This window comes from Perna viridis, chromosome 4 (genome assembly GCF_037379345.1).
Source record: "Perna viridis isolate PV_CMFRI_1.1 ecotype Kerala chromosome 4, ASM3737934v1, whole genome shotgun sequence".
NCBI classification, from domain to species: domain Eukaryota; kingdom Metazoa; phylum Mollusca; class Bivalvia; order Mytilida; family Mytilidae; genus Perna; species Perna viridis.
This window is the reverse complement of record NC_142448.1, coordinates 49,320,955-49,335,683: the sequence shown is the minus strand read 5'-3', so window position 1 is coordinate 49,335,683 and position 14,729 is coordinate 49,320,955. Positions and strand designations below refer to the sequence as shown.

Below are 14,729 nucleotides of genomic sequence, written 5' to 3'. Positions count from 1 at the left end.
TAGAATGGAAATTTTAAACTCCTGAAAGTGTTGGCACTTATGAAATAAATATTTTACAATGCACCTTTATCTTGTGTACTCACATAGCTAGTTAGATGGTTTATTGTATCTCACTCATGTTGACACATCAATGCCACGTTCTTCACTTGCAGCTAGATATTAATACAATCAAGATGCTAGTTTTCCATTGTCCTATGTAACAAAACTTATTTTCAGTCCTATAATGCAAGAATTATACATTCTTAAACTGTCTTTTCCAATCACCTGCTTCATTCAACATATTATTCTGAACCCAAAATTGTATGAGTTAAAGTTTTCATTGCTCATAAAGTGGCTGTCATGCTACTTGACTCAAAATTTAGTTAGTCTTTCTTCTGATATTTCCTTATGAATTTTGTCATCATTTAGGGTAACCTGTTATCCAAACCCCAAATTAAATGGTGACCTGTCCAAAGTAGGTTTCTTCTAAAGCCTTTTTTTTCAGTTAATTTCAATACATCTTGAACTGGTATAAAAAAAAAACAAACAAACAAACAAAAAACACTCCTACAAAGCTTAATGTACCACATATGACAGTCACGGTTTGCAACATATGATAATCATATGAAATTAGAGTGATATAATAATATTATGATGATTATTATATGAAACAATTTTGATATGATTACATCTGTTTTTCACAAATATATGATCTTCATATGTTTCCAAGCCAAGATTAATGTATGAGAATCATATGATACTTATATGACTATCATATTTATAATGTATACCACATGATAATCATATGAATCAAGCAACATTGATATTCATACAAATCAAGCACCATATGATTATCATATGTGGCACATTTGGTTGTATATGAATGGAACAAATCCTTCAGTCTGGATGGGGTTTGTTTTTAGACTGGTTTCACTGTTAACCAAAATTTAACATTAATCTTGATTACTGCTTTTTAAGTAGTCAGTTTTAATTTTATTCCAGCAGTTTGTATCCCAGGTAGTGACTATTGCTCCAGTGTATGGCTCTACAATTCTCTAAACCTTTGTGAATAATTTATTTAAGCTTATTTTGCAAACGAGAAAAATCTTTAAATCACTGGAATAAGTTTTAGAGTATTAGTTGTAAAATTAAGTACCTGTGTAAAAAAATATTTTATCAGGTCAAATTTCATGGACATTGAAATAGAATTACTTGCCAATTGTAAGACTGACCACAGTTTGTTTAATTAATGTGATTCAAATAATATATTTATTTTGATAAATATGTTTTCATATTTCAATTGGGCATAATCTTAATTAGAGGTCATCTTTTCTAGGAATCACACAGAGTGATGGATGATGAACCAGGAGAAGGAGGAGATGTGGAGACCAATGATGTAGAAGAAGGCGGGGAAGAGAAGGAAGAGACAAATAAATCTGACAAAGCAGGAGAAAACCAGGTATCTTTAGATTTAAAGATTTATTCATTTGTAGTATTCTATGTGCGCTGTAATAAAACTAAAAATTCTAGATTCCAGGCGTCAATTTCACAAAAAGTCGTAAGTGTGAAGTTGATCGTAAGTAATAACGTCACAACCTAAAATAGTATTGTGATGTCATAATTTACGATCAATTTAACACTTAAGATTTTTTTGTGAATCGACGCACAGAACTTTTATAGAACTACACAAATTATGTTTTCGTATTATGGTGTAAATTTGATATATGTGTAGTCTTATCTTTATACCTCAGAAGGAAGGCCTGATCCATTGATTGATTTGGAGAGTTGTGGCTTGAATATTTTAGGAATGAAGGGCCTGAATCATGATGTCCGGACAATAACTTGACTGAAAGTGAATGGATCCTTTTGAAATTGTACCACACGGTGCAGTTCTTCAACGGGCTGATTATATTGTTACTATTTAGGAATTAGGTGTTAAAAAGAGAAAACTTTCATTCTGGTCAATTTCTTATCCTGTGTCAAAACTCACAATGAAAATGCTGAGCTGTATTAATATTGAATGGTGTGTCTATACTTGCTATTGATATTGCATGAGGTGGTCAAAAAAGAAGTTTAAAATTGGTAGTCACTGCTTCTACACTAAGCATGCGGTATTTATGGTGATAGAGTGATGACTGCTTGCCGTGGGGTCAAAATAATGTGTCCAAGTGGGTTGGCATGCCTACCTGCTGGCTGATGCTTTTGTCAGCTAACACAATAAAAAATATTGTACTCAGCCTGTTAGCCTAGTACAACCCAGAGTCTTTTTGATTGGTCAATCATTCTCATCCTGAAATGCTTGAAGTATCTGCCGTAGAACGTTATACTATAATCAAACAATCAATATAGCTATTTTGTTCAATATTTCTGTAGAAATCACCAATGGTTCCTACCCCTGTGCCAGGATATATCCGTCGTCTGAAGACTCCTGTCTGTAAGCAGTTTTCACTGCCACCTAGCTTCACATTCTGTCCACCGAGCAACGAACAACTGTCTGACTGTTCCATGAAGAGTAAGTATACAGTTTTATAATCCTGGTCAGTAGTCAGACAGAAATTGAAGCTCCACAAAGGAAGTTTTCCTTGACAGATAGGTTTAACATTAGATTTTTTTGAGACAGAAGATTTTCCCATTTTTAAGGTAAGGAGCTGATATGGAATAAACATTTTATTTTTTTTGTTTTTGTTTTGTTTGTTGTTTATTTTTTGCTTTGTCTTATTGTGGGATTCAATTTCATACTGAGGCATCCTGTTGTATTTTGACCATATGTTCACTGGGGTTCAGAACTGGGGTAATAATTCCTATATGGTCTTTGCTTACAGTTTTACGTAATTTGACCATATATTCACTGAGGTTCAGAACTGGGGTAATAATTCCTATATGGTCTTTGCTTACAGTTTTACGTAATTTGACCATATATTCACTGAGGTTCAGAACTGGGGTAATAATTCCTATATGGTCTTTGCTTACAGTTTCATGTAATTTGACCATATGTTCACTGGGGTTCAGAGCTGGGGTAATAATTTCTATATGGCCTTTGCTTACAGTTTTATGTAATTTGACCATATGTTCACTGGGGTTCAGAGCTGGGGTAATAATTCCTATATGGTCTTTGCTTACAGTTTTATGTAATTTGACCATATGTTCACTGGGGTTCAGAGCTGGGGTAATAATTTCTATATGGCCTTTGCTTACAGTTTTATGTAATTTGACCATATATTCACTGGGGTTCAGAGCTGGGGTAATAATTCCTATATGGCCTTTGCTTACAGTTTTATGTAATTTGACCATATATTCACTGAGGTTCAGAGCTGGGGTAATAAGTCCTATATGGCCTTTGTTTACAGTTTTTCCTTACTTTGTATTTTTTAACTCGATCTTTTTTTAAAGTAACCTTCGACCTTTTAAAGTTGCCCACTTGCACACTCTGGGTATTTTTTTTGAAATTTTGCAGAGTTGTTTAGTACTGTTAAATTCATGTTACATTCAATTTTCTGAAGAAAAAAGAATGCAGTTTTTGAGTTACAGGGCGGGGTATCACTTAATGTTTTTTATATGCCCATTACAGGGCAGGGTATCACTTAATGTTTCTTATATGCCCATTACAGGGCAGGGTATCACTTGATGTTCCTGATATGCACATTACAGGGCAGGATATCACTTGATGTTCCTTATATGCCCATTTTTGTTTTTGTTTTTGTTAATTTTTTTATACTTTTGCTGGTACTGCAATGGAAGTGGGAGGTTTAGTGCACTGTAAAACCTATATTCAACCCACCATTTTGTTTGAAGTGCCTGTACCAAGTCAGGACCATTGCAGTACCAGCTGCTCTGGTGGTGTAATATCTACGTTGCCAGATAGTAAAATTTATAACAGATCAGGGTTACCTCCACAGCTCCAATACTCTATAATAAGAGACATTACAGTGACTTTCCTACAACCATGACACTCTTTTGTTACCAATCTGCTGAACAATACAAAGGATTGACTAAGCTATTGGGACATTTAAACTGATGCTATTGTAAGAGTTGATGAATACTCACCTATGAATCTTTTCATAGCTAGCTCCTAGTTATTTAAATCTGAAGCAGCTACCTGGGTTCTTCTATTTTTCATTGGTGAGGGGAGTTCAAATTTATTAAATTATATTTTGTTTTGTATTTTGTTGACAAGGTTGAAAACTATGATTTAGAATGGTATATTAAAGTATTTCTTCTATCTTAACTACATTCCACATAAGTCTTAAATATTATTATAAAAATGAGACCTCAATTAGTATTTATTCCCTCCTTCATAAACTGGAATAGGCCTACCTAGGTGCCCTTTTAGTGGAAAGTGTATGATTCATACTATAGTTAAGGAACAAGTGTTATACAAAATGCAAACAGTTTGAGGTTCAAGTGAATTACAATTTTTGAAATAGTGCTATGAGTTTATTTTATTCAATTTTGAGTATCAGTAAGCTTAAAAGTGAATTAAGTACTTTATTAATTGTGAAGGATTTCCATTGAAATTATGATGTTCCGGATTAACAGCACTGGTTTTCATAGTTTGGGATTAACTTTCACGTTAATGATAATTTTCATAGTTTTCCTTTCCTCGTTTGTCTACCCCGGACTTGACTTTTTATGAGCAACTCGGCAGGTGTTTCTAGAAAAGCAGAAGACACTTACCCTACCAGTGCACCTGGTCCATGCTCCCAGTTTTTAGTGGAGTCCAAGTTGCTCATTAGCTTTTGTTACTTTGTATGTATGATTTTAGTTACTATATGTTCTTTGCTGCTTTGTATGTATGATTTTAGTTACTATATGTTCTTCGTTGCTGTGTATGTCTGTTTTCCATGTCTAGTCTTTGTCCCTGGATTGCATTCTTTTTATTACCGCTATAACCTTGGTTCTCTTGATTACTCTTTCATTTGTGTTATAGTTTGGGATTTAGTGCATTCAGTTTGATTGAAATAATAATTTGGGATTAAGTGCAATGATTTTCAATGAAATTTAAGATTTGGAATAAGTGTTATTTACATTGAAACTTCTTTGGATTAAGTGCAGTTCATTGAACTTAATTTTGGATTTAAATGCTGTTTTCCTTGAAACTTTTGTGGAGTATTAAAGTGCAATGATTTTCATTCAAATGTAATAGTTTGGGATTTAGTGCATTTTTTAAAGTGCAATGATTTTCATTACAGTAAAATGTAGTTTGGGATCTTGTGCACTGGTTATTTTTAAATTAAAGATTTGGATTAATTGGTTTTTTTCATTGGAAGTACAGCTTGGGATTACATGCAATGATATACATGTAACTGGAATTATATGGAGAATATTTGTTAGTTTTATTTTCATTCTGGATTAAATGCTATGATTTACAGCTCTGATTTGAGTGTTTTATGTGAAAAATGATTTTATTGGGATTATACTTATGACTGAAGTGCATTAAATTTCATCAGAACTATATATACATTTTGTACATGTATATTTTAAATAATATGAAAATGCGTGCAAGAAATTCATAAGAATCCGAACTATTGTTAAAGTAGATACTTTGAAGGAGTATATTTCGATGCATATATTTAAAAACCAGTATTCAATGGATTCAGCTTTGAGATGGGACAATTCAAATAAATAGTAGCATAACATTGTAACTTCAAGTTATTGTTCATTCCATGAAAGTGTTACTATTTTACTTTAATTTGCCATTTCATATTTGCTATCCACTTGGGGACCTGTGGGTTTAAAGCTTTTTTTTTCTAGAAAAAATATAAACAATATTCACAACCAATAGTTTTCCACATTAGTACTTTTCCTGTGTTAGCAAGTACAAAAAAATACCAATTATGTAAAAAAAACACATTAAATTCCCTCAAAACACATTGTGAGTAATATTCACAAGCTGAGAAAATTCCATATGATGTGAAACATAGCCAGTATTGGCTGCCTTACACCTGACCAGGTAAATTTTCATTGGTGAGTGGCTACCTATATATTCATCAACTCTTACAATAGCAACTGGTCAGTTTAAATGTCCCAATAGCTTTGTCAATCCTTTGTATTGTTCAGCAGATTGGTAACAAAAGCCTGTCATGGTTGTAGGAAAGTCACTGTAAGATATGTTGCTATTATAAATAACTAGGAATTTTCAAGTGATCCATTATACATCATAAATTAGTCAGTTTTACATGAATTTTAGTCAAGAATACACAGTTTTAAAACATTTTTTTTTAAAAAAGGAAAAAATGATATAAAAAAAGAAAGTCTATCAATTTATCAAAGTGTATCAACATTCATCTCATATAAGTGTATGATTTACATAATGTAGGAAATACGGAACTGATTGTATTACATGTCAAGGTTAAAAATTATGTCTTAGTTTAAAATAAATAAGGAAAATAAATGAAAAAAATAATCTTTGTTCCAATATGGTTGCTGTCTGCATTTCTGGTCAAATTTTACTCAAATCATCTTAATAATTGATTTGAAATATTCTACCTGTTTTATATTCTAATAATTGAAATGATCCTTGTGTCAAATTCTAAGACATTTTCATTATTGTTAAAAGTTTTAAACAGTTATTTGTAGGTATATATTTAGGTGCTTAAAAGTCAAACATGACATTGTTGCTGTTGAGGGGCATGAATAGTTAGTTATAGTGATATTGTTTGCCTTAAATTACCTAATAAATAAGGTGGTTTCCTTTAATGAAAATACTTTAATTTGAGGATACCAATTTTCATGGATTAGGGATGAAACACAAGTTTTGGGATTCTTGAATTCATGACTTTGAAGTTGTCAGTATATACTCAAATTGAAATCTCCTTTTCACTGGGAACCAAATTTCGTGTTTCATGTTCCCACAAAAACCATGAGAATTGTTACCCCACGAACAATAGTTCTTTCACAATATATAACAACTTCTAAGTGGTAGTCAAAGGGTAGGACATGGAGTTTCTGCTCAAAATAACACAGATTACATATTTATGACTTGCCTTCTTTTCGACATCCTCTAAAAAAATTTATCATTTAAATAAATGAAAACAATATCAAATAGCTTTAAAAAAACAAAATCTCTGTTGCCTCAGTCACAATTGAAGTAGATAACATAGCAACATATGTATTAAATTCACATACAAAGCATATTTGAAGTGGTAAATACATGTACATGTCTATGGATTCAGGTTTTTCCTACCTTGATTAAATTTTAGTTTCATTACACTTTTCATTATATTTCATTATAGGTACACTGCTGGTTCCCATTGATATAAGAGTATCAAGTTACAACAGTAATTTAGATGTCAGCCATGATGCTTCACATTCTAGTCTTGAAGTACCATTGACCCCATCTTATTATTCCGATTCTTCAAGCTATACGGAAACAAATATTGATAACAGTTCAGAAAATGTTATTCCTAAAATAGCAGATGAGTTGAAGAAATCTGCCACCCCATCACAGAGACAACGTCGTAGACTTGTACGACAAAAAGTTGTGAGTGAGAGCCCACCAAACTTAGATAAGTGTATCTTACTAAATTTGTATGAGTTATCAGAGTGTAGGAAAAAAAGAGGGTCAGTTTCACAGTCCCATCCAACGCTTCTTGTTCAAAACAAAGATGGTGTCCAGGGCTGTGAAGTTTGTCGATGTAAAATGTCAAATGTCAACTGTCGTAGTACACCTAAACATAGTACACTCCACAGGAGCCAGTCCAGTGGTGCTGAGAGGGCTCGTGCTAGAGAAAGACATTTGTATTCTCAGCGTGGTACTCCTCGTGATCGTAGATCACGTGTCCACCTACGAAAGCACATGTCAGAAGCATCAAATGCTAGTTCTTTGACAAGAGACAATAGTGTCTCGCAGTCTGATAAAAATGTGACACTGTCACCTGATCAGTCCAATTCTGAACAATCGGCTCCATTGAAAAGCCCTTGCAGAAATTATCCACACACAAGGGATAGTACCATAGACTCTGGATCATTTGATTGGTCAGCTGATGAAGCAGCTTGCGATGAAGAGGTGCGTCTTATAACAGGAACACCTCCGGAGACAGAAGATGAGCTTATTACTCCATCTTGGCAGAAGGAAGATAGTTCCAATACTGAGTGTTCTTTGTGTTCTACTGTCATTCAATCAGAAAGAACTCCTACTGTAAGTGATCGATTGAATCATACTGGAGCTGCATTAAGTTCTCCACATTCTGTATATTCATCTCCACCTCAGACATATTCCACTGTAGAAATTCCAGTTCATTCATCTTCACCGTCAGGCACTAGTGGACATACCCCACATGAACATCTATCTCCTAATGTTAGAAATTCACCAGATAGACAGACTTCTCCAAATGTGAGGAGTAAAAATTCACCTGATAGACAAGCGTTTCCAAATGCGAGATTTCCACAAGATAAATTAACATTACCAAATATGAGAAATTCTCCAGAAAAATTGACATTACCAACATTATCACTTCCAAAATCACCAAGACCACCTCGACTTTCACCTCTATACCTACCTGTACACAACAGAGAAGAATGTCCATCTTCTGGTAGCAACGAGGAACAATCTTCTCTCCTTATTCCCAGAGTAAATACCCCAGTGCCTTTACGAAATAATGACAATGTATCCCATAATTCAATTAGTTCCTCAGGAGCAGACAAACTTTGTGATGAATCAGATCATTGTGATAAACACTTGGAAGACTCAGATAAGAGCACTTCTGTGATAAAACCAACAGACAAAAAACTGACTCTGCGAAGACGACTGCATTCATCAGGCACAGTGGATGAAGATTAGTATTCAATCTTTTAATAGTTATTCTTATGTTTAATACCAAATAGAAACTTATGCATTATTTCTTAGTTATTCATGAATAGAAATACATTTCTCTTGTTCTCTATTTGTAAAAAGAATGATTTAAGCATTCATTATTCTTCCAATGTTTCGTTGGCCTTTGACCTGATTTGATGTTCTCTTAATTCAAATTTTGTGTAGAATGAACATTTTCAAATATCTTAAACCTCAGAAATTGTGCCTGAAAAGTAATTAAAATTATCAGAAAATAAGTTGTAGTAGAATTATATTGTTAAACCAAATCAGTTTCTGGCTTTATTGTGATAAATTTATATTTTTACCAACATGTATTGTGATATCTACTTTTTTTCAATTCCTGTCTTTATCATGCAGATTGTTTGATACAGGGTCACTTGTGTCCTTTGATATTTGATTCTCTATTTCTTGTGATTTTGATCAGTTGTTGCCCATTTTTTCTTATGCACTGATGTCCATTTTTGTTGGTAATATGGTTTTTTGATATTTTCTTAACTTGTCTACTTATACCTAATTCTATAATCCAAGAAAGCATCATTCTTTAAGAATATGTTCCAAGTCTAAGGCGAGGGTTATATTATTACTAGAATACATTTTATTTGGTGGAAAAATTAGTCAGAATTAATTAATTATACTTCTGTTTCATAAATACTGTTCATAATCATTTAATTGAGCTATATTGATAATGTGTTTCTAATTTGTTATGAATTTATACTTCATTGTGATTTTATTACTTTATAAGTTATAAGTTAACCTCATTTTTGGAATGTACTTTTCAATGTGTAAGAAATTCTTTCAGGTTTACTTTTTAAGTAAATTTCTACAGTGGAATCAATATTGTACGAGAAAAAACAGATGTTGTCCTTGTAATTATACACCGTACATTGAAACATTAAATATCAATATAAATGTTTAATGTAAAGATAATGTTTAAAAATGCAAGTATAGATTTTTTGTTCACTAACTTATTCCCTTTTTTCCTGTTGAGGTTTTTCATTTAAAAATAAATCAAGCAGCTTTTACATTAGTGATTGGATTGATTCTTCAGATACGCAAATAATATTTCCTTTTAGGATGAACAATCTATCTGAAACAGATTGAATTTACTAGAAAATATCTATTTGTATACCTCAGTGAAAAAGGTTGCACAATCAATGCAATTTCAGTCTGTACTTACTTTTTTTGCTATATTTAGGAAAAGTAGACTATATTTATAGGCAAATTTTCTTAATAAATCCACCAGCCCCAGAATTGTTATCTTTGGTTAAAAATAAGGGAGCTCTGAAATTGAGCCTTCTTTATCTACAAAAAATATTTGTGTTTCGTGTTAATTTTAAGGGTCCTGGATTTACTTAGGTTAAACACTGAATTTCTTATGGCACATACAAACATTTTCTTGACTGAAAAGTTGGTTTTCCTAGTCCTTTGCAAATGACTAGTTGATATAAATTCTTAAAGGACTTCGTACATTTAGGGGTGATTTTGGCCTCCTACAAGTCTGAATTTGTAAATATAGTGATGGAATGTTATTTAATTAGTTCTTCTTCAAGTACTGAAAGTCCTACGTAGTTGAAAACTCATGTTTGTGCACAAATAGCTACAAGTTCATATACAATTGATCATTTCTTTCGACATTGCAGTATCTACACCAATGAAAGACCCACTATATGTTCATGAAAGATGGTAGAACATTTTCCATTCAAACAATGAGGGCCAATTTCTCTTATGAATTTACCTGAAACTTTGGAGCTGAAAAAGGTCCTTTTGTCTCTTCTCCTTAGGTTTCATTTAAATTCTATACAACTTCAAAGGCCAAAAAAGGTTGAAATGGTTATCATTGATTATTCAAATATTTCTGTTGTTTGTTCTCATGTTTTTTGGTTACATTATTATTTTTGTCTATAATTTTATACTTATAGTGTTCTAAACAGTAGAGAAGAATTGTTCCTTAAAAAGCAATTTTTGATTTATTACACATATCATCACAAAGAGATGGAAATTGAACAAGTTTTTTATCAACATAATGGTGTAAACTGATTATCATCCTTCCATTACGTTATTGTTTGGCTAGATCTTGGAAATAAATGTATTTTAAAAGCATGGAAACTCACTATGAGTAGGTTTGGTTTAAAAATGTATGACAAGGTTGGATCCAGGATTTTTCTTTAAAGGGGTTCAGAACAAGAAATTTATAAAAGGACTAAAATTAGCATAATATTGTACAAAATTAACATAAAGTCTCCCAGATCCCTCACAATTAACCCCTGTATCCAACCTATTGCTTTTACTTTCTTCTATTCTGATATTTTATATGGGCATAAAAATAATGCTAGCTGTGCCCAAGTAATATTTTTTAAATGATTTTATGACTAGCAAGGCGAAGTCCATTCCTTATAGAAGTATGCAACTAATTGTATTGTTGTCTAGTAAAAAAAAAAACCATGATTTCCTTTTTTTCATCTAAAGAAAGCTTACTTTTTCATGTTTTTATACCTATTATATTTTTCACCAATGACCCCCTTTTTTCTATGAAGTTTCTATTTTCATCCCTGCATGTCTGTCATATTTGAAAAGAGTGCAATATTAGAAACTGTGATCATATTTATGCATAAATGCATGTGTTATTGTGAGAATAATGCTAGAATTTACATGGTTTTTTTTGTGAGAATTATGCTAGAATTTACATTTTTTGTGAGGAAATGCTAGAATTTACATTTTTGTGAGGAAATGCTAGAATTTACATTTTTGTGAGGAAATGCAAGAAGTTATGTGCATTTGTGAGAAACATGCTAGATTTAAAGTGTATTTTTGTGTGGATGAGCTGATAGTATGAATTCTAGGACATAACTGTTTGTATGTTTTGCATTGGTTATTTAATTAGACAGATTTTTCTATCATTAAACTTTTTTCATTGTTACGATAATTCACATTGTATATTAAAAAGCACTAATTTATCTACACTATCGTCAGCTTATTTTTTACAACCCCAACACCTGGAACCTCCCCTTTATGAGGGAGCTAATCTAGTTCTACCACTGCCCCTCATTTTATGGAAATTGTAAAATGACCCAGCCAAGTGAGACAAGAATGAATTAGTGGATGGAGTTGTGGAACCATAGGTTCGAACGATTTTGTTTCATTTTAGACATGTATGTCTAACCCTATAATGAATGATACGTTTAGCCCTTCAGTGAATGATACGTTTAGCCCATCAGTGAATGATACGTTTAGCACTTCAGTGAATGATACGTTTGGCCCTTCAGTGAATTATACGTTTAGCCCTTCAGTTAAAGATACGTTTTGCCCTTCAGTGAATGATACTTTTAGCTCTTCAGTGAATGATACGTTTAGCCCTTCAGTTAATGATACTTTTAACTTTTCAGTGAGTGACACGTCTAACCCATCAGTGAATGAGACATCAAACCTTCACTGAAAAATACCTCTTTCCCTTCAGTGATTTATATGTCTAGCCCTTCAGTGATTTATATGTCTAGCCCTTCATTGAATACTACGTCTAACCCTTAAGTGAATGAGACATCAAACCCTTTGGTAAATGATACTTTTAACCCTTCAGTGAATAATACGTCTGATCCTTTAGTGATTGATAGGGTTTTCCTTCAGTGAATGATATATCTTGTCCTACAGTGAATGATATGTCTTACATTACAGTGAGTGATACATGTACCTACGCGTCTTTCATGACAATTGAAAATCGATGTGTCGAGTAGCAATTTCATGTGAGAGTTAGACATCGACTATTTTTTTATCCTGAGAGGGGGCTGGGATTTGATGTCGAGAGTATTTTTTACGTGCAAAATTTTTATTCATATTACAGCCACAACCGAAATCGATATTTATAATTGAAAATCTGTCTTGTAAGGTAATGGGGAAAGTATAGAATCATTATTTTGATTTTATTTAATGGATGAGTAAAAAAATGTTTTCCCAAGCTTTGGAATATGTTTCTCAAAAGGATCCCAGCCCCCTGCTAATAAAATGGTCGATGTATTTCAATAGTACGAAGTTCGTACTGTATGTCTATGAGAAAACGAATGCTATCCAATGTTACTTATACATGCATATGTGTATTATTTCACATAATTTTCCATATCAGGCATCAAATTACAAGTATACCGAGGTCAAGTTGATATGATCGAGTAGGCAAACAAAGCCATTTCGGTAGGGAATATTATATAATAATGTCTTAAAGTTAATACTTATACATGATATCAGGTCCTCCCCAAGAAGCATGTGAGCCCTTCATTGATACTAATTCAGGCCTTGATATATAGGGCAGAAACTTTAAAGTTGTGAAAAAGGAATATTAGTGTAGAAACTGGCTGTTTGGGGAACTAGTCTCACAAACTGTGTGTCCTCTCGTTAAGACTATGTACATTGAATTCTGTCCAAACCAAACCCCTTTTACACTGTAAAATTTGCTCGGTTTCAGACACGGTCATCAAGGTTAAAAATTCATTTAAATTAATATCTATGGACTTAAAACAGTGTTTGGTTTATACAGGTTTTCGGATTATTCAAGATTCCGTTTAGACAGGTTTCATTGTGTGTATACAGGTCATGGGAAACTACCATACTTCTCTATATAGGCATACAACATGTAAGTCTACTTCAATCGTTGAAAAATCTATCCAAAATCTAGAATCAATGCGAGGCTGCAAGTTATGTCGATCCAAAAAAGTATTCGGACCTCCTTTGCTCTGAAATATATAGCAACACTAGCCGAACTATATGTTCAATGCTCTAAACCACTCGGAACAACTAGGCTATTTCGTTACCCGCTTGATACTTCCTCTAAATCAAGAATGTGAACTTAAGCTACAATTGTTCTTATTCTAGATAGTAATTGGATTTTGATACTGGTTTTCTAACGGGTATCTCAGGTCGAGCCCGTTATGGGTAAATTATAAGTAACACTTTATTTTCGTTTTTTTTTTTTTTTTTTTTTTTTTTTTTTTTTTTTTTTTTTTTTTTTTAAATAAATACAAAAATCCGAATTTTGACCTTGAAAAAGAATATTTGAAAATGACCTATTGTTAGGGTTGATCTAATAACATCGTCGTACGGTTCATATGCCACAAACGTCATTCAACTCCACTGACGTAACGATTTTTCATGGACGTGTTTTTCAACAAACTGTCGGCATTCCAGTGGGAACAAACTGTGCTTCTCTACTTGCTAACCTACTCCTTCTCTCTTATGACGCTGATTTTATAGTTTGTCTGATCCAAAAGAAGGAACATTGTTTAGCTAGATCATTTCATCTCAGTTTCCGCTATATAGATGACGTATTATTGATAAACAATTCTAGTTTCGGGGATTTGATACATCGCGTCTACCCCAAAGAACTTGAGATAAAGGATACTACAGACACTTTGAAGTCAGCCTCATACAGATCAATGGTAACAGAAAACTACTGACCAAACTATACAGCAAACGCGATGACTTTTCATTCCGTATTGTCAACTTTCCTTTCGTCTGGTGCATACATATGTCAGAGCTTGCCGTAACTACGCAGACTTTTTGTATCGTGCTAGACTTTTACAATTAGGCTTCTGGAACAAGATTGATGTCACCACTACAGAAGTTTTATGGTAGTTACCACGAACTCGTGATCGTTACGGTGCTGTGGCGTAGCACCATTAAAGCAGTGTAAGCATGTGTTTACAAATTATTTTGACAATTTTGTTTTTTTTTTTTAGTTTTTTCACGACCTTGGCTTTACATTTACATTATTTGCTTGTACATGTAATAATTACATCTGGAATTGATATTAATCTCTATTATAAATTCGATCATTTAAATATAACTGTGGTGTATAAGTTCTATAGGTTCAAGATCGAGTTCTATTCAAGATTAGTTCAATTAAACAAGCGTACGTGTGTTGATCTTGAACTTCATAAAACCTAAAAGGACGACG

General features: G+C 32.9%; 1 protein-coding gene across 9 annotated transcripts in view; it reads left to right on the top strand.

Moving 5' to 3' along the window:
- The window catches only part of LOC148620383 (voltage-dependent T-type calcium channel subunit alpha-1G-like), a 113,503-nt gene extending 101,754 nt beyond the window's left edge, over nt 1–11,749 (top strand). For all 9 annotated transcript variants that reach the window (XM_088581228.1, XM_088581224.1, XM_088581220.1 and 6 more), the window contains 3 exons: nt 1,316–1,438; nt 2,353–2,491; nt 7,212–11,749. In XM_088581228.1, coding sequence (XP_088437354.1) covers nt 1,316–1,438; nt 2,353–2,491; nt 7,212–8,758 — 1,809 coding nt within the window. In that variant the 3' untranslated portion in view covers nt 8,759–11,749. The remainder of the gene's footprint in view (nt 1–1,315; nt 1,439–2,352; nt 2,492–7,211) is intronic.
- The last annotated feature ends 2,980 nt before the right edge of the window (nt 11,750–14,729 follow it).